At 37.5% G+C, this 27,009-nt stretch overlaps 1 protein-coding gene across 4 annotated transcripts in view; it reads left to right on the top strand.

Moving 5' to 3' along the window:
* Positions 1 to 27,009, top strand: part of VTI1A (vesicle transport through interaction with t-SNAREs 1A) — a 270,629-nt gene that overhangs the window by 7,428 nt on the left and 236,192 nt on the right. For all 4 annotated transcript variants that reach the window (XM_054832242.1, XM_054832244.1, XM_054832241.1 and 1 more), the window contains exons 2-3: positions 788 to 846; positions 5,530 to 5,640. In XM_054832242.1, the coding sequence (XP_054688217.1) occupies positions 788 to 846; positions 5,530 to 5,640 (170 nt within the window). The remainder of the gene's footprint in view (positions 1 to 787; positions 847 to 5,529; positions 5,641 to 27,009) is intronic.

Raw genomic sequence — 27,009 nt, 5'->3', positions numbered from 1 at the left:
AAGCAATTGGAATATTTGGCAGATGTGACACTGAATATCTGTTCTCAGTTCATATTGGATTCTCTGCCTGAGAATGGATGGTTAGAGGCAGGTTGAAAGTCAGACCTACTGTCTGTCACTGCGATGCAGACTTGTTGGGGAACCTGGCAGATGATGATGGCTACATATAGCTTATAACTGATTTTAATTTTTTAAATTTTCATATTTTATTACTAATTTACATTTTTACTGCTACTAGAAGACAGTGGTTTTCTTGTAGTTCCCATGGCATTTCATTTTATTTCTGTTGAAGCAGAAGAAAGAGGGTTCTAGACTCAGCATAGGAGCAGGGGAACAGAAACCTCATTTTCCTTCAGTACCTGGATTCATTATAAGTGGGATGCTTGGTTTTCTGCTTCTCATATTTTGCAAATAAATAGGACAAGCCTTTGTTCTTAAACCATTTTTTTTTTCCATTTGGTGTAAGCATGTGCATTCTCATGCATTTGTACACACCCAGCTAAGCGCCTGCTGAGGCATAACTCCTGCACCTGGAGCAGCTGTAAATACTTTCCTAACTAGCAAATGCTGCATAACAAAGCAGAAGACTTCAAGGATTCTCCAATCTCCTTTATTTTTTACTTTTTTATTTTTTTATTTACTAATGTGAGTATCACAGTGCATGATGGTATCACACAGAATGAATCCCTTGAGTCATTTTTAACTGATACATATAAGCTTTTGAAATGGTATTTTTCTTTCATGGCAAGAGCACAATTATATTGCTATTTTCACAATTCTATTTCAGATGACAAGAAGCAGATGGTTGCAAATGTTGAGAAACAGCTCGAAGAAGCAAGGGAACTGGTACGTTTTGGCTTTTCATATGTTAACTGCAAATTCCTAGGGAAAATAATAGGATTATTAGTGGTGACATTTAATGCGCATGATGCCATAAAAATACTTAACAGTAATATATTAGAAAATGAAATAATATTTTTGAAATAGTTTTTATTTGAGGATATGAGATACCTAACAGGAGAGTATCCTTTGTTAATCTTGTGTTAAGTGATTTAAGGTTTGCATTATTGGTGTAAGCTGTTACAGGTTGCTACAGGCTTTGAGCTGTAAATGAGGTCTTTTACTTTAGGAATTGAATGAAATATTTACACACCTGGACTGTCTGGTTTTGTTTTTTCTTGTAGGTCCCATGTATCTACTTGATTTAATCTTTCTGATTGTCTTGTAGAGCAGTAGATCTTTTTTTCTCTTTTAGCAAGTGAGGAATAAAGATGTTTAGTTGTTTGAGGCCAAGGGGGCAATGGTAGTGTGGGTTATTGATCTGAGAAGAGTACATATGTTAAGCAAGCATTAGTGGCCTACACTGATGACAGAAAGCAATATGTGTTAAGCAACTGTAACTTCTTTTTTTTTAAAATTTGTTCCCGTTACAGCCTGTCATGTCCTCCATCTGGATGGAATATAAAAGTAAAGTTTTGTAGAGGCGGAGTAACTGAGCAAAGTTGTTGGTGACAGTTGAGATTTACTTTGTCCCACATAGCCAATAGTCCCTTGCCTGAAGTTACTTTTGTTTACTGCTTGTAAATGAGTTTGGTCTATCTAGTGTCAGAAATGTTATCTGGCTGTTAGGATAGGGAAAAGAAATTAGTTCTCCTAGTCTGAAAGTTTTTATAATTGAGCAATTTGAATGAATGATTTGATTGCTAACTAAACAGCAATACTGAAATTCACTTTTTAAAGTGGCATAGGAAGAAAAAGATCTCTAGAGTGTTTGTTGACATACTTGGTGCTTTTGGTTTAAGAATTCAATTAGTGTTGTAGACCAGAGCATTGGAGTAGCACCCAGGAAAGCTGGGTCTTGGGATGACTCCACTGCAGGTTTACCCTGTGAGGATGGCAAAGTGCTAACATCCGTGATTTGGTATTCTCAGTGAGAAACACGGTAAAATTACTGTCCCATCTCTTGAGGATGTTCTGAAGATATATTAAGGCCTTTTGGGCCCTTTCATATTGAAACAGCTGAAAGAAAGTAAAAATCTAGAAATGTTTTTCATCTCCTTTTCACTACAACTTGATGTGGCAAAAAAGCATAGCAGTACAGGGAAAGTGTAGCGTGGGTGGTCTGATGAAAAGTCATTCAAATTTGGTTTTCTACTCAAAGTAAGATTGGAAGGAGCAGAAATTGAGTTAACGGCTCATTACATCTCTCCTTATGTCAGAAAAAGATCATCTACATTTGTATTTATTGTAAGATTAAAAATTAAATCCTGTATTTGTACTTTTATCCTAATGATGATCTTCATTTAATGTACTGGCTTTTCTTTCACGCTTTTGTTTTAGATCTTGTTGCTAATGCTGCTAGACAGGTGCTTAATTCAATTATTGGCTTTAAGCAATTACCTAACATGCTTGTGATTAATGTCAAGGCTTGAGTTTAAAAATCAATTTGAACAAACCTGCTAATAACAGAACTGATTAAAAAGATCCTCTTTTAAACTAAAGGCTACAGTAGAAAATCAAAATAAACCTAATTCCTTGCTACTGACAGTTTTCATACATTGGTTTGCTTCATTGTGTCGGATAGTCAAAGCTGGATTATCTGATTTTGTTTTATTTCCTACTTGGCTAGGAAATAACACTCTCATGTATTATAAATATTATTGTAGAGATAATTTATTTACATTGACTAACCATTGATTGTTTTAAAACACTGTCTGCTTTGTTTGGGTAAACTCGCTGGTGTAATTGATTTGATCTATGCGCAGAACTGACACTGAAACTTTCAGACTCCCAGGCTGCCTTTTCCAACCAGAGCTGCTGAGTAAGAGATCTCTGGAGAGAAATCCTGTCGTTCCACATCCCATGTGGAGTTTCCGAATGTTATTTTTACCAGGTTTTTAAGAAAGGTGAATGTTGTGATAACCTTAGGGAAATTCTTTGAGTGTAAAATCTAACATGTGCTAGAAGAACTGGAATTAGCATTTTTGAGTGAAATTTTGCTTTTAAGAAGAGGAATGTGCATTATTTGCCTTTATGTTTTATGAGGAACACATCATAAAATTGTTGTGTTGTAAATGCTAGGTTATTCTTATCTAGACACTTGGCTTTTTAATAATGCACGTAAATTTAGAGTTCCAAATGGTAGGTTATTCTTATTTAGACATTTGTGGTTTTTAATATAGAACTCTATTTTAGTTCTAGGACTTTAGAATCAGAAAAAAATAGCAAAGCTTACAAGTTTCATGAAATGCTAGCAACGCCCCAGAGCAATTTCCATGTGGAAAAGTTCCTGCGGGAGGAGGAGACTTTTTGGAGCCTCACCGGACAGCAGCAGCAGCATTACTTTACCTTGTATTTTTGAATGGAAGTACCAGTGCCTGCTCTGCTTTATGCTGTATTCGGCGCTGGGAGTGTACTGCGTGTTGTTAGGGGCAAACCTACTAGGTTAAACACCTGGGGAGCCATAAGGATGGGGCCTGGGTTAGGAATTGGGGCAAGAGTTAGGTGCCAAAATACTCATCTTCACCGCAGAATGGCAAGTTTGAACATAAGCAGTAACAGAAGTTTGAGCTTTTAGATTTTCTGAAGAAAACGTGAGCTTCTACAGATGTTTTGAGATTTAAGTGCCGGGTTATTTTTAACTTTTAGTAGAATTTAGCTCCGTTCTTGCTTGTGTATGAAAAATATGATTTTGTGACCAATAAAATGAGGCCTGAAAGTGAAGAGGCATGCAATTAGGTTGCATTCAGGTTCACACCTGCTTGGACCACTATCTTCTGCATGACTTCGCATGGAATTTATCAGCCCAGCCACAAAATGTACCCGTTTAATCTCATGATGACAAAAAAAAAAAAAAGTTAAATGTCAGTCAGCCTGAATATGCATGCTTCATCATTGTTCCTTGGACCTTATGCTCTCTGATACTGACTCTTTAGAATGAACATTTTGGATTTCATGGACTGTGGTCTGATCCTTGCTGCAAATTCTGTTTTCATTTTTATATAATATATAAGAATTGAGACTTCATTAAAGTATCTCGACCTTGCACATATAATTTCATATATATATATATATGAGGAATGTTTTCTATGTTTATAGAACATTTGAGATCAAATATATTGAGATGAAATTGATAAGAAATAAGCCATTAACTCCAGCTATCGGTTTAATTTATAATACCCCTTTGGAAAATTAAGCAAGCCTGAAGCCAAAGAGCTGTGTAGAATTAGAACTTGCTTTGTCTATTTCAACTCATTACTGACTATTTAATTAAAGTCTGCTTTACAGTTTATTATTGAATATCATTTTGTATAATCAGAATAGATCAGGCGGAATGACTTTTGAGTATCTGGTAATTCCATTGATTAAATTCAAATGCTTTTCATATGATATGAGGATGAAATTTCAAAGTGTAAGCAAGTGATCACATAGGGATAAACTGTAGCTGTCCCCTGTAACGACCTGTCACAAGTAGCTTGGGACTCTAATTGAAAGGCATTTCTGTTCCAATGCCATATTGCTCAACTGAGATCAGTAGGAGGTGAGTAAATATTGTTTCAGGTGCCTACAGCAACCAAGGAGAGGTATTCTTTTATCTTTTTAGAGTAAGTTGGAAAGATTTTAAAAGGCAGGTAAGGGATTCTTCTGCTGTGCACTGTACAAAATAGAATTTCTGAACAGACAGCACCATGTAGTGGAGGCTCCATGACCAGGTGGGTAATTAGCAGGCAGCTCAACCCTGATTTATAGCTCCTTTTGATTTTCTGTCCCTCTGTGCCATATTCTTGTGTTTCAGACCCCCGAATATTCTACATGGCAAGAATAAGTAGAAAAAGCTTTTGAAATATATATTTCTGATGTTTTAATGCATTTGACTGTATACAAGTTCTTGAACAGTATTGTCATTAAACCCTGAAATTCAGCTATTTAATATACCTACATACAGATTTGGGATGTAGAGTTAGGCAGTCAGTTCAGGCTTTGTAATTCTGCTGAGTAAGCAGTATTTAAAAAACAAGAATTATTCTATTAAACAGAGACTGGTGGTAAACAAAACTTTAATAAAACTTTAAACATGTATATACACACACACACATGTATATACAGGTATATATACACATACATGTGTGTGTGTGTATAAAACCAAATACCCTTTTCAGGTAAGGGTTTCCAAAACCACATGGCTAGGTGGAGGTAGGCTTTCTTCTGAACTATACTCATTTGCAGGAGGTTACTTAACCTCAGTTTTACTATTTTCTTGTAATAAAATGTATTCATCATGTTTGGAATTGAAATCCAGAAATGTTTGACTAGAATCATTCCTTCTAACTGTTAATAATATTAATTTTGTCACTTGTTTGTTGACTTAAGGCTGTGTAAAGATTTCGATAAATGGTTTATGTATTGCAGAATAACTTTTTTTTATAAAGAAGGAATATTTCTTAGTATTTGTGAACAATTTAGGTAAATCTATCCTTGCTTTAATTACCCTTTTGATTTACATGTCTCTTCTTTGTTTTTACTTGCTAGCTTGAGCAGATGGAACTTGAAGTTCGAGAGATCCCACCTCAAAGCCGAGGAATGTACAGCAGTCGAATGAGAAGCTACAAACAAGAAATGGGAAAACTTGAAGCCGATTTCGTGAGTTTTTAACATATTACATGAAGAGGGCATCTATGAGAATTTTTTTAATATAATAATGCAATTATTCAGGTAACTGAGAGGGTATTTTTGACTAGTGTGAGAGATGAGTTCTACATGTATCTTGCTGTATTTATGGACAGATGAAAACCAAACTGGGGAAGAGAAGCTTTTCTTTTTGTCGCAGTCTCATACCAATACTCAAGTTGCTAGCCTTAGGTCCCTTTGGCCTGGATCTGAATTGTTTCTGTGGCGTTAAACATTGTGAATGTTCATGCTGTATTAAAAATAGTCAGCTTTTAATCCTATTTCTCAAGGAGTGACTGGTAGAACATCAGAATTAATATTTAAATTATAACGTAAGTATAGTCTGAGTGGAAAATAATGGTTCATATAAGACAGCTTGTAGTAATGTGGGCAGTAACATGAAAAGCAATATAATTTCCAATGCATGGAATTTTTGAATGTAGTTTATCTCATGTGCACTTCATTTCTTAGTCTCTGTGATTTCTTTTCTATTGCACTTAGATTCTTCTTGGGTTTTGTATAAATCAGTTATAAATACTACATTTTTCAAGTAATGGATGCAAACTAACAGGATTCCCTTGTCTAGGGGCTTCTGCTACAGTTATCAGTCCTTTTTTGTGACTAGGATTTGCACTGAAGAGATTTACATAAAGACAAAACTGTTTCCTTTAAAATCGTGAAAAAGTTCAAAGGAATTGCAAAGTGTAGGAAAATACTATGTTAATTGACAGCAGCTTGGTTCCTCTGGGGTAGGGAGAAAGAAATGACTGTTGGCAGTAATTTCCATTCACTGGAGAACTGTGAATTTTCTGGGGTTGCTGGCAGCAGTTTATTCCTTCAGGGGAGGTGAGTCAATGTTTATACCTGCAGCCAGGAAATTCAGCTGACTGTCACTCCTCTGTGCTTCTGCCAAGTTGAGAAGTCACACAAAAACGTATTAGTTAGAAGATGGTTGTAATTTTGTTAAGTTTGAGGAATGTTAGGATAAAAACACTTGCATCAAAATTTTGAGACAATCTCATGCCGTTCCTCTGTAGGAAGTGCCTATGGCCATACTGGCCCAACAGTGGCTTCCAGGACAGAGCAATTTCTGGACCAGTAGTGAATGCTGGTGATCTGCTTAGATGTGGGAGAATTCGCTGTCAGCATATATTTGTTGCTGGCTTATTTCTCTATGTAGGCAGACAGGGGAATTGGTACTTCCATGTTCCTAGGCAATAGGGAATGGGAGAGTTCAGAACTGGACACTTCTTATGGGAGAGGGGAAATGAGCATGTGTGGAAGAAATGCATCAGAGCACTAGGAGTTATGTCATAGAATCATAGAATGGTTTGGGTTGGAAGGGACCTTGAAGATCATCTAGTTCCAACCCCCCTGCTGCAGGCAGGGATACCCTCCACCAGACCATGTTGCCCAAAGCTTCATCCAACCTGGTCTTAACACTTAACACTTCCAGGGATGGGGCCTCCACAGCTTCTCTGGGCAACCTGTTCCAGTACCTCACCACTCTAACAGTAAAGAATTTCTTTCTAACATCTAGTCTAAATGTCCCCTCCTTCAGCTTAAACCCATTACCCCTTGTCCTGTCACTACACTCCCTCATAAACAGTCCCTCACCATCTTCCCTGTAGGCCCCCTTCAGATACTGGTAAGCCACGATTAGATCTCCCCGGAGCTGCCGTTTCTCCAGGCTGAACAGCCCCAACTCTCTCAGCCTGTCCTCATAGGAGAGGTGCTCCAGCCCTCCAGTCGGCTTCGTGGCCCTCCTCTGGACTCGCTCCAACAGCTCAAAGTCATCGAAAGAATGTGAGTTTGTGCTTAGAGCAAAGGAGCAAACACAACATGAGAAAGAGGAAGGAAGAGATTGTGATAATGGAGGAAAAAACAAAAGTCCAAGGATGGCATTCAGCAGAAGATCAAGGAAAGACAGTGGAGTGAGGGGATGGAGCAAACACAATAACAGCTATGCTTGGAGAAATCTCAGCTATATAGAAGATAGTGTTGTGGCAACTAAATTCTCAACGTAATTCCAGTTTCTAAGTGCTAACATATTTCTAAGTTTGTATGTGAAGGTATGAGAATCGATTTGGATTATTCTCCAGTCAAATAGCAACTTGTTGGAAACTATAAAACAAAATGATTCAGTTTTGAGTTCAAAGGGGGAAGAGGAGGAAAGAAATATTATTTTGACTTTATATGCTGCAGGGCCGCTGAAGGTAGGAAGTTGAAAATTTTTGCTGAAATTAAAGTGCTTTTGAGTGTTCTGCCTGAATATTGTCCTGAGTGAGTTGTGACCTGTTTGACTGTAAGCAAAGCATGTAGCATTTAATGGAAAAGCTTTAGCAGACCTTTAGGGAAAGCAGATCTAAGTACTTTTAAAATTAATTCACTTTTATAGATGAAAGGAAATTCTTAACTGGAAATGATACTGGCAATTTTGGGTTATGATCAGCTTACAGGTTTGCTGGTCAAAGTTTTCCGCTCTTCCAAAAGGCATGCAGATATGAGCTTGCAAAGTTAAGCATTGTTCTTTGTCAATGGAGTTGGAATCCCAGCTGGATCTCACTGTATTTGGCTTGGCCTTTCTTCCTGTGGGAAGTAGTGTGTGCACTGAGCAGAGGACATTTCTTAATCATCTTGAAGTGTGTGTTTCATTTTAAAGAAATGCTGTCTGGGAAATGAATTGCAAAAATTTATATACCTCAGTATACAGTCTTTTTCATTAAGTTCTATATTTGAAACATGAAGTGAATGCAGAACTGGCCTTGGTAGTTTTTGTTTATATTCATCATAACAAACATGAGTTTTGATCTTGTGGTTCTTTGCATGCCTTATAGCAGCTTGAAAATTTGCCCTCACCCAAGCAACATATTTAAAAGTTAGGAGAAGGAAACATGAAGTATGTGGCTCTCCACCAGGATGGACAATGTTAGGGTTTGTTTGTGACATGTAATATCTAATTAGTGAGTTTATTTGATCTTGGGCAGTATGTATAAAAATGACAAAACACTGGACCATCACTTTGATATTATTTACTACATAGTGCAGCATCTTAATGAATACTTAGTGGTTTTTTTCCTAAGCACTTTATTATGCCAGAAGTATATTCTGAAAAAAACCCAGATTTGAGTTTAGTTGAGCTGTACTTTGAAAAGTTACTCCAAACAGAGCTTGTTTGTCTCTAACATTCTAATCAAATAAGAACAAGTTGCAAATAGATTTATTTCCCCTCATTGCTAAGCCTTGCTATCTGGAGTCATGCCTGTGGTTATTTATCGGTGCCCTGCAGTCCAGAGGTGTGTGTGGAGGCAATGACATCTACCCCATGCACTATATTACACATGGGTAGCTGATAACCCACTAATTGCATTAAATCATATCTGAGGAGAAAAAGCCACCTTGCTCCATCTTGGCCCTCCCTCTTGGAGAGGAACAGTGGGAATGAGAAAAAGAATAGCTCAATTTTGTCATTAAAAGTACTCAGTGTAGCACTGTGAATATGGATGGGGAAAATTAACAAAGCACGCGTTGCACCTCAACTCAGAGCAGCGGCGGTTTCTGATGCTTGCCTCTGCTGTGCGGTCTTCCACTGCAGGAGCAGATGCCTGGGGAGAAATATGAGAATAGAGCAAGCATAAAGTGATACTTTGCAAGAAAAGCTGTATACACCTCAAAGGGTGAAGTTTCAGGCTTGCTGACTGTGTGTGATAAATGTAACAAAACAGAATAAAACTGTGTGTTAAACCTTATGCTGCCTTTTTTAACTTGCAGATGTAAATCTTGGTTTTGTGATCTTATTTTCAATAGTAGATACCAGTACTGCATTTTAATAGTGAAGTTTCATTCCTGTTAGGTCTGGAAAGCTGTAGTCCCAAACCTGGGGGGCTCCTGCACGGACCAGGCTCTCTGGGTTGCCAAGACTGTGGTAATGGCTCTATCTTGTGGCCCGACGTGGAGTTGCAGACCGTGTACTTGTGCTTTCTGGGTTGATTAAGGTCTTGGGACCACATACTAAAGAGTTCCTGAAATTCAAAACAATCATCCTATAAGCAGGTTTTTTTCCTGCACATACCAATGCACCCTTAGGCGGTTTAAGCTTGTAAATATTTTGTTTTCGACTGTTTCAGATGTAGAATGTCCATGGTGACTGCCTGCATGAAGTAAGTTCTGAATGCAAAAAAAGCCTTATATTTTGTTGTAGTCTGTAGTTGTAGTACATGGACTATAGGTATTGTTTATTTTTTAAAATAAAGCATTTCTTTGTTAATTGTTACCTGAAAATAGCCAGTGATCTTTAAAAATTGGGGATATGCAGTGGTAAAGGGCTTTCCAGATTGTATAAAAATACTGAATCTATCTCAGTTCACGTGAAACTGGAACTATATAAACTTAGCAATATGTGGTTATCTGCTAGCATTAGTATTCACCCCAAGGGTTCCAGATACTGGCTCAATCAATGTCAGGGCACCATAAAAAGGAAAAAAAAAATTAAAAAAAAAAAAAGGTGGACACTTTCCTGAAAAGCTTACAGCTGAAGTGTGAGGCATTCAAATAGATGGGGAAGTATAGAAATCCAGTAAGACCATGTTACATAGTAATACTCCTATTACAAAAATGAGTACGACACAGTCAGTGCTGAAAGTGGGATGGGTGTATTCAACAAGAAAAATACCCATCAAGTAAAAGAGGAGGCACAGGAACTGTTCCTATTCTGTCATGGCAGCACAGAGGCAAATTTTATAGGTAGCAGTTGTTATCAGTTCAAGAGACAGTACTCTTTCCTCTTAAAGACTCAGAATTGGTCCTGATTTTGGTTATTCTGACCTTCAACTTAAAAGCAAAAAAAAAAAAAAAAAAAGGAGAAACCATAGAGATATACATAGACAGATACATTGTACAAAAGTTGACTAAACATGTAAATGTTTTTGACATTTAACAATAGCCTCAGTTCAGTCAACAGCGAAGATATATATTCACATTTCATACCTCCTACGGGTTCTGTTTAAGATAATTGTTAAAATGGCAACTACTGTTAAGCTTTAAAAACATTTAAGGAGATAAACAATTGAATTTCACTTGATGAAGTTAGCTCTTTTGTGTGACTGAAGTACCACCTGAGTCCAGAAGCTCAACCTGAACAGCTGCTACAGCCGTGTCTGTTATATTCTGGCTGCTTTTTGCAAATATTGCTACCCTCATTTCAGGTTCAGTCACCTACCCAGACAAATATTCATAGGGCTATAAGCTTAATGGACGACGTTTATTAAATGAGAAGTTAGTGGCCTGTATCTTTATGGCCAGAGTCTTCCCTAGCTTTCCAGTTTGAGCTAGAAGTTTAGAGAGACAACTGTTGCTGCTGGATTATTTTGATTATAAGTAACTATATAAAGCAAAGCATTATTGCTTTATAGTTACAAAATCATAAACCGTGTGTGGGACAGATGTGTATAGTTCATAGTTCTATCCCAACGACGCTATTAAGAGCAGGGAACCCACCATGTGTACACGTTATGTATGCACGTGCACCCTGCACGGGTGGACACACATGCCTGTCGTGAAAATGTGATCTTGTTCTCAAATTTGAAACTTTTGAAATCAGATTAGTTTTTGCTATGTGAGTAGTACAGCTCTTTTGAACAGGGCTGGGGAGGATTTGTTTTAATGCACACAAGATTGAACTGATTAAGTTTCAGAAGAAAGAATTTGAAATATCTGAACGTATACTTTGACAATCTAATTTTGAGAAAGCATTTTGTGAACAGAAGTTCCTTCACTGTGCCATTTTATAGATCGCTGTCGCCTTCTTGAGATAAGTAATCAGTCCTCTACACTGTACTCAAACTGCTCTATACAGAGACACTGTTTATTTTCTTCTGTTCCTTGTCTAATAACTTCTGATAATGATATTTGTCTGCTTGGCTGCTGCTGAACATGAGGCCAACCTCTTTTCTGTAGAGGAAAATTCTGCATTGTCTTCAGTTTGTTTTTACTTGTGTCCCCACCTTGGCGCCTTCGTGGTGGAAGAAGGTGGAGGCATTTGATATTTTGCAATGACTTTATAATACTGCTATTTTAAATTGGGAAAAAGTGATACGGGAGAGGATTTTTTTTTTTTTGGATGTCTAACATTCAAGGCCTAAACTGAGTTTTTGATGAAAGATTAAGAGGTAGTATAACTTAGATCCCCTGTAGAAAATGTACCCTAATTTATTTACATGTTAAGAATTTTTTTATAGTTTTGTGTGGAAGTATGGAGAAAGAAGGAAATTTATTTCACCATGGAATTTACTAGTGATGACATACTTTTCCTTAGAGGAAAGTGTGAAAGATGGGAGTTAACATGCTTAATTTGTAATTAACCTAAAGGGTTATGATCATCTTAACTGATATTCCTGAGAGGCCAGACCAGTGAAACACACCTTACCTCCTGGGTTTTATAATTCTGTAGGTATTCCTTACAAAGAATCCTCCTACGTTTGACCAGTAAGATGCATCTCATAACACAACGTGTGAGGAGATAATATGCTGGGTGAGGGCAACCAGGCAGCAAATTTTTAACGTCAGTAAAATTAATTCCTTAACTAGATTCTTCTCTCAACTGACTTCACCTTGATACTTGTAGGAAATTCCGTGTCTCTCTCTCCAGAGATGTTACTCATCTGTTAAGACGTAGGGATAAGACTGGCGAGTTTTGTGGCATGCTGTTTGTTGGTCCTTCAGCAAGTTAGTGACTGTGGAGATGATACACATGATTTTAAGAAAAACCAGTTTGTAGAGCACTAGACTTGGCTGAGTGATTATAAATATAGGTGCTTTCAGGAAATGATTGGTGAGTCTGGTAATTCTTGTGTCTGGCTGGGGGCTATGAATGAAAGACATATTGACTCATGCAGTGCACTGTAAGCATTCATACCTCTTTCTTTTCCCCCTTCATGCACAAAATGTTTCTGTATTAAATGAAGCTAAAAAGTGGTCTATGGCAGAATGAAATAATTCTGTAAAATATGTTTCAAGGCATGTAATAGAAATTCAACCTGACGTCAGCTCTGCCTTTTCACTAAACGTGCTTTCTCACCTGGCGATCTATAGACAGGTCTGGATGCCAGCCCTCATCAGCCTTGCCCAGGCAGAGAACTATCATATCTCTGTTTACCATGTCATTTGTTCTTATGTTAAAACTTCTGTTTCTCAAAGTAGTAGAATTACATCTGTTTGCTGGTCTGCCTAGGAGATAATGGAAGAACCACTGTTCACTCAAAATTACTTACAGCCAGCTGGAGAGTAAAGTGACTTCATATACAGAAGGTGAATGGTGGTTTTTGGGGGACAGAAGGAGGAAGGCTTTACTGTTTCCCACTTTCTCAGTGATTTCTTATTTTAGTCAAGTGATACTCCCCTACTTATCATTGTCCTGCTTTTGATAGCAGCAGTGATAAAGGTTCTGCAGTTGGAACATCGGTGTGGGATGCAATGACAAATAAAGCAGAACAGAGCATATCTCACTCTCCTTGTATTGCTCACCTGCACTCATATAAGCAGAAGTTTGATCTGGTTTCTATCATGAGTTAGAAATACAAAGATTTCAAGAAAAAACAGCAGACAAGCTGAGAAAAAAACCCCCAAAACTATCATTTTAACATGCTTGCTTTGCAGACTAGAACTGAACTCTAAAGTTCCTTAACATGTTAGTACGCTTTTTTTTTTTTCCAGCCAGAGCAAGGCTAATTTGTGTTTGACTGCAAAATAAGTAGAGACATGTGCTACTGATAAAGCAAAAAAATAGGGAGAAGGTACCGATTTGACAGTGGAAGGATTAATTACAGACCTTTTGAGATTTCTTGATTTGTTTGTTCAGGGAATGACACTAGATGGCACTGTTTGTTTGCAAAGCAAGTCCTTTTTTTTTTTTTCCTTTCTCCCCCCACTTTCTTTTTTTTCCCTGTTTCTTTTTTTTTCTTTTTTTTTTTTTTTTTTGCTTTGGTAGTAACTGAAATTACTGTTTCATGAATAAAATATTTCTGGTGGGATTTGCATTTCTATATTGGCTGAAGATACTGTGTTGAATGTTTTATTAACCAGCCCAGTGCAACTGTCAGCCTATTAAAGAGATCCAATGGACCCTGTTTAGCTAAATAAACTAAATAAATCCAATTCGTCAAATTGTGTTCCTGGCTGTTTATTTTCCATTCTTTTGATGTACAGTTTATTTTAAGTTAAAGCCACATAGTTTTAAAAATTAATGTGAAAATAGAATTTAGTGTTTGAAACATGAGGATACTAATTGCCCTGGTCAAAAATAGCTTTCCTTTATGGTGAAGTTGCTGTCTTGTAAATGGTGAACTTTTTATTGGTGACTGATTAACTGTCCCCTGTCAAAAATTAGTTTGGCAAATGAGTGGTTAAAGGCTTTTTTTGCCTCCTTGCTGGGTTCTGTTGCTTTCATCAAATGAAACTTGAAATATAAGCACTGCCCTTAAAAGTAGCTATTTCTACCCAACTTCAAGAGGTTTATGCTTCATCTTGATATTTTCTGAATCAGAATTCAAGGGGAAATTTTTATATGATCATTACATATTTAAATGCTTGTTGAAATTCTGGTTGCATCATAGGCAAATATTAGAGTGTAAAAAAATTTCTGCGTAACTGAATGTATTGTATGTCTGGTTGTCAAACAGCTGTCAAACATTACAAATAGTAGCATTCATTATTGTCTCCTCATACAAATAATATTTTAGTTATGTTGTTTTTTGCTGAAAACCTTTGCCATAGAATAGCAGGAGACAGGCTACAAATTTATGGGAATGTTATTGGCATAGTAAAAATTATTCTGTGCCAGTTAAAAGTTCCTGTAAATGCAAATATATTCTAGATTTATTAATAAGTGAAATGAAAAAACAGTGATTGGATGTATTCTTTCTTTCCGATGCTTCCCATAGCATGACTTCAGTGATGTTATGTGTTAACTTTTTTGTGTTTTAGCAGAAATTGTTAACTTTAGCAGAAGTTGCCAAGTATCATGTTTTGCATGGTTTAATTTTTATAGTTTCAGATTTCCAGAAGTAGAATACTGAAATTTAGTGCAATAGAAGCACAGTTTGGTTAAATTCCATTCTTGGCTTTTCTCTCAAGAAATCTACTATAATGGATTAAAAAATCTTTGTGAAGAGCTAATGTGTTAATCTGAATTTGATAGTGTCTGGGATTCTTAAGGAAAATCTTTCAGTCGGCTCATTCCATCTTTTTTTCTTACAAATTACAGTTGAATTTAACCAAAATTGTAAATTTTGCTGCTGCTCCTCCCCCAAACTCTAACTCAAGCAGAAAGTAGATATATATGCAAATGTTTTCAGTGTTGGGTAGAGTGCTATTTCCTTGTGTAGGTAGACTTTGATTTGTCCTGAAAAATGTTAAATTTGTTAAATATTTACATTTTAATATTTAGAAGTTGCAGATATTTTAAAAAGCTGTTTAATAATTAGGGCACACAATGTTAGCTTGTCTTCGCTCTGATAAAACCTTCCCATTTTGTGCTCTTTTTAACATACCAGTGGTAAACACAGGAGGAAGTTTATGGAACTGACTCTGGTGTAGGTAAAAGGAGTGGTTGAGATGATGTTTCTGGCATAAGATTTGGTGTAGAAGGAATATAAAGCAAAAAATGCATCTGGAAGTGTATTAGAGTGGTTGTTGATTTTTTTTTGGGGGGGTGTTGGTTTTTTTTTCCTTCTTGTAATGTTCTTTACTATGTGAAGCATATGGAAAAAGTGCAAATATCTCTGTTCTTTTGTTTGGTAACTTTTTATTTGTATTCTGCAATCATTTAGTAGTCAGTTCCAAGTACAGTCAGCTTCCCTTAAAGCTGCTGTACAAACCACAACAAAAAATGGTCCTTGGCCACAAAGTCTATTTAAACTTGCTGTTCTCACTCAGCTGGGGAGGAAATTGCTGCAAAGGCTAGAGGATCTGTCAGTTGTACGTTTGACAATTTAATGCTTGTACACATTTATAAGTGGATCAAACACAGCACCTCCCTTACTTTTTATCCACTTTTTATAAACTGTTTTATGCAAGTGCTAGGAAAATAAGCCTTTTCCAATATTTAACAAATACTGCAGAGGTTTCACTTGTAAAAGAGCTGAACAATGAAAATTAGAGGAGAAATGTAAAGAACAGATAGTGAAAAGGAATATAGCAGGTGGCTTCTGGGATCAGTAGTAGAACAGAGTCATTTTCTCTGCTATAGTGACAATTAACCATTTCTGATGGGTTTAATGAAAAAAGGTTTTTGCTAACTATATATTTGGTGCCTCGTGCATAAGAAAAAGAAATTGTATAGTGTGTGTGTGGGCTCTGCGTGTTTCCCATTGGGTGGCATTTGAACTTACCTTCTGAATCCCCACAATTTTCCAAAATGTCCTTTGTTTTTTTTTTATTTTCAGAGAAGTTAAGACTAGAATGAATGAAGGTAGTGTTTGCCAACTTACCCTCCTGGTCAGCACGGAAACATGTTAGTCAGGCTTTTGGAAAATGCTGAATTACAATTGCAGACTTTGTACCTGTTCACCAAAGACTCAAGTATGAATTCTGGCAGGTCAAAGGAAAATCTCGTATTGTGTTTGGTGGGTCTTGGCTTGGACCTTAGATGGAAAATGCCTTTGCATTATGAAGGTAGCACCTTCCTTTCCACTGATGCATGAGTAGAAGGCTTTGAGCCGTTGTTAAATCTTAACTGTAACCTTTGCTAGGGCATATCACCAAACAAGAAAAAAGTGGTATTTAATATTTGATTTGAGAGAGAATAATGGCATTAAAATCAAACCAAATTATCTTATTTCAAAACTGAAAAGTAACTTATTAAATCCGTAATGATCGTTGGTATTTTGAGACATACACCTGCAAGTATTTTGACACAAGGATCCCTATTTTGTATAATACCTAGCACAGAAGTGTTTCTCATCCATGAGTACAGGTCTTTGGCACAGTATTACATAAATAGAACTGTGCAAGTAACTGGGTTGTTATGTTGATGTGTTTCTTGTGATTATTTTGGGGTTTTTTGTTTAAGAAATATAGGTTGGTTTCAATATTATGGATTGTTCCATTAGCAACTGTCTTTGAAACTACAGGTTTTCATATTTTGTAATTTCTAGCATCCTTAAAAAAACAAGTGACAACTATTTATCTAGGATTAATGTGGTTGAGAGAAAAACTAATAATGCTAAGAAGGGGTCTTAGCTATAGTTCTAGGAATTTTTTTTCATTAAAAAATGTTTGATCTGTAATAACTGCATTTTTAAATTGTTTTGTAATTCAATATTATTCTAAGTGACCATGTGATTTCCTCTTCTTTCTGCCCAGTCTTCAGGAGAAATCAGACTCTGTGGTTCAGTTGTGTAAGCTTCCCACAAAGTTAGTTCAGTCAACTAAATCAAGATAAAAAGTTACAGAAAGGTCAGGATTGAGTTAGGGGTTGCTAACCTGAATCACTTTCCCAGCCTTTTTAAGCCCTTAGTGCTCCTTTTGTCTTTTCCTTGCCTTCTGTCATGTTGTCCTCCTGTTAGATCTTTATTTCAGTTGAAGGTACCTGGGTTGCATGTTTCTTCTGAGCCATACTTGGAGTCAATTTCAAACGTGTTGTGAAGATCCCCTTTTTCCATTCATGAGCTGCATGTCCAGCATTCAGCAATGCAGAGCGGTGGCTCAGGACTTGTGCCCTGTAGAGATCTTGGTTTAAAATGCATGAATTTTACAATGAGCATAAGGAAAATTTGCTCCTCTCCCTCCCCGTTTTCACTTTCCTTTTTCTGCTTTTCTTTCTGGGACAAACTTTAAAAGTTTTCACTTTTAATTTGTACCTAAAAAGTACTCTGTTCCTAACGTCATCTGCTGAGTTCTGTTTTCTCATAATATAGGACCAGTTTGCAAGCCATTTGTATGTTTTAAAAAATATCTTAGCTGAGGACTTTTCTCCCACCTGGGGCTTCACATACAGTGGTGGTGTTTGGTTTGGCACTACTGTGATGTTGAAGTGAATCCTCCAATTTTCCTCGCTTACTGCATATGAGTCTCAATAGGATTGCTTTTTGAGGAAAAGGAACTGGAAACTCCATTTCAGGTGTGCATGAAACACAGAAATAAGGGTCTGAACCAAAGACTCATGTTTCAGACAGCTTTGTGCCACGTTGAAGTGAGGATGTTTGGTCTAAGAACTGGGCTAAATCTATTCTGCAATAAAACCTGAAATCACGTACACTGCAGAAGCAGTAGTTGAAAAACTCCAAGATGTTCTGATGTAGTTAAGTGTATCCTTTTGGAGCAAGATGTCTTTTGAGGTCCTTCCTTTCTTTGTAGAAGATTTGGGAAATTTTCATTCCCCTTCTCATACCGTATTTCAAATGAAGAAGACCAGGGTGCATGCTTTTATAGCCTGAAATCTGGTTATTAGTAAGTTTGGACTACTTTAATTTTTTGAAATTGTCTTTTCAATTAGTTTGATTAGTATATAAAGATCAATTACGATGGATCATGTGTCAATTCTTTCACCTACTTGTCATTTGAACAGAAAAAAAAAAAGCCTCTGGTTTTCCATCATATTCAATATGCTTTCAAGATCTTCAGCACTAAATTTCTCATATCCACAAAGGATTAGTGGGGGATACTTACAATATTCCTTATCTAAGTACCCATCTGTACTCACTGTGTTTGTGATTTTGATGCAAAAGTGACATGAGTTAGTAAAATTCCTGCTATCTAAGCAACAGGAAATCCAAATCAAGTCTTGGAGCATGTTCAGCGTGTCTCGTGTATTTTAAGAAATCAGCATCCTTATCCCTGCCATATAAGTTTTATAGAATAGTTAAGAGGCTGTGACATGCAATACTTCTTGATGTCCATAGTATCAAATCCTAGCGTCAGCTTGGTTGTGTAATAATAAAATTCTTCTCCATGTCTTATGCTGAGATGTGGAGTGGGACTTGCTGAAGAAAAGTTTCTTCCAGCACAGAGATGCTGTCAATGAACAGTCCATTCCCTGTTCCCCCCCCCACCTTTAAACCCTTCTGTGCTACTAGCCATAATTTGGCCTGGGTTTGGCTTGGCAGGAGTGTTTGAACTAGCGTATACAATGGAGTTTATCCTTGCATTCAGATAAATAAGATTATTTTTTTTTCCTCTATAGAGGAAGCTATTACAGTCTGGCTGGAATGACTCACTGATGAAGTGTTTGGTGGAGGGGGATGAAATTCTTGAAATGAGGCTGTGCTGCCCTCTGTTACATTTTTTGGGAAGTATCTAGAAGAAGTGAGAATAGGTTGTCCTCCCGACATCGTAAACAAAGGTGGACCTTTGATAGTAGCATTCCTCTTGGGGGAATGGAATCAAGCACCTACTTAAAAAAAAAGAAAGTGGAAACAGATGTATTGCTTTGCTCAACTTCAGAGTTGTGTTCCAAGTTTCTTGTGCCTTATATTTTAACTTTTATTCAGGCTTAGTATATTTTAGATCAAAAGATGAAATCTTTGGTGTGTATTTAAATACAGGTGAACAAATTTGTGTGTTTGTGGGGGTTTTTTTAAACATTAAACAAAGCCCTTTCCCCTGCCCAATACAGTGAAAATGGAATTCAAATTCTCCAAGAATTGTAGTCTGTCTGTAAACTTCACTGTTGGACACATCACTTCAAAAATAGCCATACGAAGAAAAATGTGTGATGCACTTATTGACAGAGAAGAGCCAATAAATCCAATCTGATTCAGGAAGCTGAGAAATATTTTAATAACTTTTTGACATTTTCCTGTAGTCCTTATTTACCTTATCAATAGTTATGGTGACATATGATTGTCAACTTTTTCTATTAAACCGAACTAATAAATTAAACATGTTGTGTTTATACCTGATGAAAGCTGACGTTTTGGAAAGGTGTTAAAATATACTGACAGGTCTTGTTCATAAACTCCTTTGGTATAAATATGTAGATGACATCTTTAGATATTGTTTGTACATAGGCTGATAGGCAGGAAACGTTGACAACGTAACAAATGCAAATGTCAACCCCACAATTTAACCTTTCTGTGTAGGAAAAGATGTTAGTTTTAAGTTACATGTATCTTTTAACTTTATTTTCAAAGTTTTTTTTGAGCCTGTTATCATTGCCGTTTCATGTGCCAGTGAAAGTAACGCTGCAATAAGAAAGATTTGCACTTAAGAGCTTTTCTCTGTGGTGTTCCTACTTAAATGACTACAGCTGAGAGGGGTTTTTTTCTTCTTTTTTTTTTTATTTTTCATGTTCACCTATTACCTTCTGAATCTCTCTGCAATATCACCCGTTCGTTCCTGACTTGCCAATGGTTCAGGGCTTGTAAGTGTGACTCAAGGGCAGTAAACCAGAAAAACTACTTAAAAAATGTTAGAGCATTTTACTGTAACAACGGACGTATGGCCTTGGCTTTAACCCGGATCAGGGTTGCTTCGTATGCAGAATATTTCTGACTTGACTCTGGTCTTCTCCTTGGTGACGTAAATCCACAATGTGTTATCTGTTTGACTTTTTTCCTGCATCCTCCGCAAGCTGCAGTTTATATCAAATCTTGCAAAAGTTATGCCCAGTTTCAGGTGGTCAGGGTCCTGAGGGCACCAGTAGCTCTTAACGGTCCTGAGCAGCCTCCCGGAGCCCCATTTCAGGGCTGTTGGTCCCTGCTCCAGGGATGCCATGGATGCTGCTCTCCAGCTCCCCTTGGCCCTGCACAGCCATGGTCCTCGCCGAGCTGGACCCTGATAAAATGCTGGCCTGAACTTGCCAGTGTTGGGCGCTGTGCAGCTGTGCCAGATGTTCCAAGGGACCTGTAAGTTCCCTGTCCTCAGTCTTTCTGACTTTTAAAACTTCTTGATGCAAACTGCTCAAGTAATGCTTTTCTGTCAAGCACCTAGGCATGTACGCCTGTGGTCTCGTGTCTGGGTGAGCAATGAGGGATTTTTCGTGTACCATCGTGGAGCACTGCTGGTGGGATTTCACAGCGGATTTAGAGCATGCATTGACATATCGAGTATCTCGCACTGCTTTCAGAATGGGAATGCCCATTTTGATCCTGATAGCTGCGAGCAGAATTCCTACTGAAGCCTGTAGCCTGTCTCAATTATGTCTCTCAATGTCCCATTTTAGTCTTGTGAGGGGCTTTAAGAAGAAAAACTTACTGCACTTTCACACTGCCTTCTTTCTGTCACCCAGGCTTTTCACTCTGTCTTTTGGTGAGTGATTTCACAACTAAGATGAACTTTTCCATAATGTTCTTGCTGCTGCTTCATGCAGGTCTTCCTTTGTCACAATTGAAAGTGCACAGGTAGATTGAAAATGTGTTGGTAGATATTTCATGATGTTTCACACAACTCCCAGGTTGGAATCTCCAAGAACGAGGGAGCGGTTTGAATATTGACTCTATAATAGCTAAGGATGTATCTGTCAGTCTCATCAAGGAGCATCCACCCTTTCCTCACACCTCATCGAATGTGCTGTACTCTGCGTGTCGGATAGAGAGATTAAGCAGAAGTTTGGGAAGGGGAGGTTGTTGCTAATTGGTTTGTGATGCTGGACTGTTGGAGTTAAAGCTGTTGCTGTTGTGGCAGGAATTACAATTTGCTAAATTTTAGGAGTGGTAGAGGAAGTTACTACTGGTTTTGTTATTTATCCCTTGTTGTAAATGAGTTAAAAGATGTCCGCAGTCACAACTGGACCTCTGTTAGAAATAAAAACAAAAATGTACCAGCGGTTTTGGTGTTCTCAAATGTGCCTACAGAGGTAGTTAATGAAAGTCAAAGTAATGGGAGTTTGGTGCAGGCATATAAAATTTAATAGTTTTGGAAGACTTCAGGTGCATTAAAAATAACTATTTTCCTGAATAATTAACTACCTTAACTTGGTATTGAATCAATCAGCCAATTAGCACAGTCCTGTTTTGTTTTGTGGAAACTTTCATACCACATTAATGAACACCAACCTTTCAAGCAGAGTTATTTCTGCAGTTAGACTGACTTATATATTATGTATTACTTTAAGGTAGCTCACGAGCATTTTTCAGCTGTATATTGTTTTCTTTTTGTTAGTTAGATGGACAGATTTCGGATGTACATGTGTGATACTGCATGATTGACAGAAAACCCTGTGGTATTTATTTGACTGTCCAAAGACGAAGAAAGGTGTAGTTTACTTTGCCACAATCATATTCTGTCAGATAGTTGCATTGACTTTCTGAAACAGTTGGAGAAAATTGATAAGACTTAATGTAAATGAAACTGTTACATTTGATACTTACCTCGTGTTACCTCCCTGTGATACCAAGCAGTTTCCAATCATACAGTAAGCGTGTTTTGCATGGTTCTTATTCCAAATCTTTCCCTGGGGAAATCACTGGAAGTTGTGGGACAAAGCTCTTTCATGTGCCGTTTAACCACCATTGACTTAGTTTCCTGAGTTACCTAACTAGGAGGCTTCATTTAATCCACTTCCTTTATACAGACTATAAATTGCTGCCTTGTATCAGTAGAATTGACCATTTTTTCCTAGAAAAAAACCCAAACTAAACCAAACAAACCTTTCATTTCTAAACCGCTGTTTAGGAACATAGCTTTGAGATTCCCAATAACTCTGACAGGGCCTGGGCTGCGTAGCTGCAGTGTACTTTTGGAAGTTGCCATTAATTAGCGTTCTGGTTCTTTAGCTTTATTTAGCAGCTTTTCTGCCTAATGTAATGCCAGCTCTCTTTTTCTTCCCCTAGGTTTTTTTGTTGTTGTGCATTTCCTGCTTAACAGAATGTTTGTTTAAGTAAATACAAGTGCGGTGAAATTCCTGAAAGTTACTCATTGGGGAAATTGAAATGAAAATTTAAAATATCATTAGGAATGCAAACAATAAATTCTTTCATTTGCTGTAGGCGTCTTTAGGTTGGAATGACTAGAAAAGGTTCTGGTTAATTAGAAGTAATTTGTTAGAAACCTGAATCCTTTTTTTTTTATTTCCTAGATTAAAACTCAGTTCCCAGCTGGATGCTTATAAGTGCAGGAAATGTAATTGTGAGATGATTAATTGCAAAAAGATGGATAATTGGAGTTCATATGATATGTCAAATATGGCTAAACCGAAAGGTTTTCTGCATGTTGAAAGAGATTGGCTGAAGTCTAGATTGCAGAATATTGAGCAAGGAGTGTTTTTAGAGATTAATAATCACAGATTGCTGCAAAAGGACTGGGCAGAGCTTGACTGTAAAGAGCTAACCCCTCCCAGCCCTTTCCTATTACTTCGGGTTTTAATTAGCATGGTTTTGGTTTTGTCGTCTTCCCTTTATTGCTGTTATGTGAATTGGAGATTAGGAAGCACAGTAAACATCATACATCTAACACCAATGCTTAGAGACAAAGATATCTCCTCCTCTCCACTAGGAAAGGCTCAGCCTCCTGGAGGATAACAGCTGAACAGTCCTAGCAGACTTGTGAATTTGTGTCTCTTGTCTTCTTCCCTCCCCAGTGTCTTGCCTCGCAATCAGCGTGCGGTTTTCTATAGATTTTGGGGTTTTTTAATGTTAGTAAAATTTCCTTTAGTCCCTTTTTGCATTTTTTTAACTGTACTGTAATAATAATTTAAAAGGTGATACATACAGTATAAACTGCATCAATGGCATTTTGCTTTCATTATCCCTCATAGATGTTTAGCAAAACAGTGCCTGGTGTTTTAAATTACTTCTGCTTTACTTTAAAATGCGAACTTATGTTTGAATAGCTTATTGTTCTGTTAGCTACTACAATGCACTTCAAACCGCACAGTGTTATTATTTTCACTGTATTTTGGGATCATATAAAATATTTGTCTCCCCTCCCCCGCCCGCTCCCAACCTATAAACTTCATATCTCGATAAGGAGTTTCTAACCCTTGGAAATACTGCTTTACAAATTCAGCTAATGACCCAAATACAGCTTGTTTGTTGTGTATGAGTTGTATTAAAATAACGTACTGTATGTGTATTGTCATTAATGATATGCTCATTTTGATAATGGAGCTGCAGTCTCTTAGTATGTAGTCCTTGGGGAGATGCTGCATTTTTTTAACTAAGTATTGTTCTGGCTCCTTTCCTTGATTGGCCCAGAAATAGCAATCAGCTGGGGAGCAGGATGACATGCCTCTTAGCGATCCCTTTTATCTTTGAGATGAGTATCAACATTGTATGCTTCCTAATGGAAGTGTAATTTAATGAAATCTATTGGGTAAACATACTTCAGATGTTCAAAGGAGGTGACAAAATTTTTGCTGGCAGCCAGGACCTGGCTGGTTTCCAGCTTGCCTTTAGCTGCTATGCATATAGCATTGAGAGAGGCACTTAAAATAGGAACACAAAGTATTGTTTCTATTGTGTTTTGGGTTGTGGGTTTTTTTTCCCCTCTGTTTTATTTTCCTTAATTTTATTTTTGTGGTATTTGTACTAGTGCCCTCTGACTTCTAGGCTTTCCTAGTAAAATGCTGCGTGAGGTCAGGTTTCCTCTCTCCCTCCAAAACGTAGATAACAGTGTTAAACTCAGGGGAGATTGTTGGCACAAAATGTGCTGCATATTGGGGAAAGGGTGCATGTGGGTCAAGTAATTGAGATTGCTGTTCGTCAGTGAACGGGTAAGTTCCTCTCTAGATGGATAAAATTAAACATCCTGGTTTAAAGATTGTGGCAGAGCACTTTTGTTTTATCAATAATAATTGCTGATGCAGTACTGGCCTTTATTAGGTTTTATAACAGATGGCTGGGAGTGGAAGGAAAGCTGCTCAAACTTCCACCTCCTCAGCTAGAAACAAGATTACTAAAAGGAGGCAGTTGTCCCTCTTACCAGTGCTCCCTCCTCACATTATACAGCATACTGATTCCCACTCTACACTTTGTGGGAGCAAACTTGGCAGAAAGGCTGGAAGATTATATCAGCAGCGTTGTCCCTTTAAGTGGATGTTTAACTGGACAGCTGATGGATCTTATTGCTCAGATCCTAATGGTTTGGTAGACTGTAGGAAAGTGTTTGAGAGGAAATACGTTAGTGTTTAGGCACATTTGAATGTAATCAATGTGTCTTTGAAACATGGATTTTTCTTCTTTACATGTGAGGTCTAGGGCAGGTAGTTTTTCTTTGAAGAAATCCACAATGGGCAGAATTGGGGGACAAAGAACATGCCTAGAACAAGAAAAGCATATCATTTGCCTTTTGCCATTCTTTCAGGTATCGGTGGCTAAATCGGAGCTTTTCACTGTGGCCCACTTTATTTCCTGCTTCATCCCGTAAAGTCTCATTCCCAAGCTTACATTGTCACTCTCCTATAACATGATGTGTTTGATCACTGTGGTTTTACTGTGGTAGCAAGTGAGTTCTTTGGACCGGAGGCAGTCGCGGTCTGCCAACAGGGAGCTTGTTCCAAATGTTCCAACTTTGGGTACAAAGGCAAGGGTTAAACACCTGGCCCTTTTAGTAGTGTTACTAAGCTTGTGTTCCATGTGTATGGGGACAGTGACTAAGCATCAAAATGAAGTAAGATGTAAAATGGAGTGAAGCATAGTGCTTATTTACAAATAAGGGAACAAAATGTGAAAGATTAAGGAAGAAAATTCAGGATATGTCAATGTACTCGCTATTTCTATAACTGTAGGCTATAGTGATGACAGAAAATAAATTGTAATTGTATTGAACTGCCTTCATTCAAAGTGTCTTTGCTCAGCCAAACTGCATATTACTTTAATGCTTACTATATTTTACAAACTTTCTAGTGGTGCCCAAAGTTTGTGCAAGACCCAGGTATCTACTACTTTATGTGTGTGTGTATGCACGTACAGTGTCATGCTGTATACGGAATACATTGATGCCAGCTCAGCTTGTGGCAGCTGTGGGGTGGTTAAAACTATATATAATTTAAGACTATTTAATATATAAACACATTTTATTTAATTTTGTCCTTGCATTGCTTCTGGAGACTGGTGAGGAGAGACAGGAAATGGACAAAATTACAGGCAGCAGCAAAATTTATAAGTTTATATGTTGTGAACCTGAAATAATTAAAAGGTTCACCAGGCTTTCAACTCAACAAGATGAATTCATCCATGGCTCAGACAAAAATATTTTCTGAAATAAAAAGTTTGGCAAAATTGTGAAATGTCCTGGCTTTAGATCTGCTTCTTTGAAACAATCCTTCATGGGAAGTTCTCCTTTAAAGTGAAAGATTTCTCTAGACCTGTGGACCAGTTAGCATTGTAAATTACTATCTCATGAAAACATCTCAAAGTAATATCTTAGTATCTTCATATAATTTTTTGGTTCTGTAATGTGTTTTTTTGAGGTACAAATCAATGCAGCGGTATAGTATTTGCAGTGGTGGTGTTGCATGACCTTTGTGGATGTGCGTGCGGCTTTTAAAGTCAGGTTTCAGCAAAACCATGCTACAACTTTAGTATAGAAATATCACATCTGCAATGATGTAATTGTACTTACTGTATCTGTTCCATGGTGAAATTAGACTTGAAGGAAGGCAAGCATTGGATCTTTTAGTTTGGTTCCCCTTCACCTGGTTATCAGTTGAGAGTCCAAGGGAAGGGCTCTAACTGCTATAGGTTGGTGAGACAGTATTTATTAGCTTCATGTCCCCTCTTTGCATGTAGGGGAAGGTGCTGACTTAAAACTTTTTTCATCTTGATATTTTTCTGAGTTTCTTTTCCACCAAGGACATAATTAGGTGATAGTCTGCTTCCTCTATCTCTTTTTCTTCATTTTATTCCTCCTGATCCGTTTCCTCCCTTACGGCAGTCCACGCTGCAGCTGCTTTGTGCCCCAGTGCAGAAGATTAAACTGCTTCTGAGGCCACCATCAAAAGCTGCATTCTCACTAGGTCTATAGGAAGATGCAGAAACATTACCTCTGACTACTGCCATTGCCATCTTTATCATCTTTTTTTCCCCCATTGTCAAGCCATCGTTTGTAGCTGCTGTAAGCTTTTACCTGTGGAAGCTTAAAAGATGTAGGTTGAGACTTTTTCAGAAAGGACCCTGAAGAAGTCAGTGCTCAATCCTCAATGGCTTTTAGAGCTGAGCAGCTTAGACCTCTTAAAAATTTTAGTCTTATGTCTTTTCAGGTGGGATTTTCAGATTCTCATGAGTAACCTGTGAAAGGATGATACATTGAAATGTGTACCTCATTTCGTGGTTCAGGAGGGCTTGTTTTTTTTCAGATTATATAAGTGCTTTTGAAATTTCATCCTTTGACAAGATCTGTCTCAAGAAGGGTGTTTCAGTCTTAGCAAAGTAGCTTTTGAACAACTGTGAATTCAGAAAGAATCACTTG

This window comes from Grus americana, chromosome 7 (genome assembly GCF_028858705.1).
Source record: "Grus americana isolate bGruAme1 chromosome 7, bGruAme1.mat, whole genome shotgun sequence".
Classification (NCBI taxonomy): Eukaryota; Metazoa; Chordata; class Aves; order Gruiformes; family Gruidae; genus Grus; species Grus americana.
Note: the sequence above shows the minus strand (reverse complement) of the source record. Positions and strands in the feature narration are given on the sequence as shown.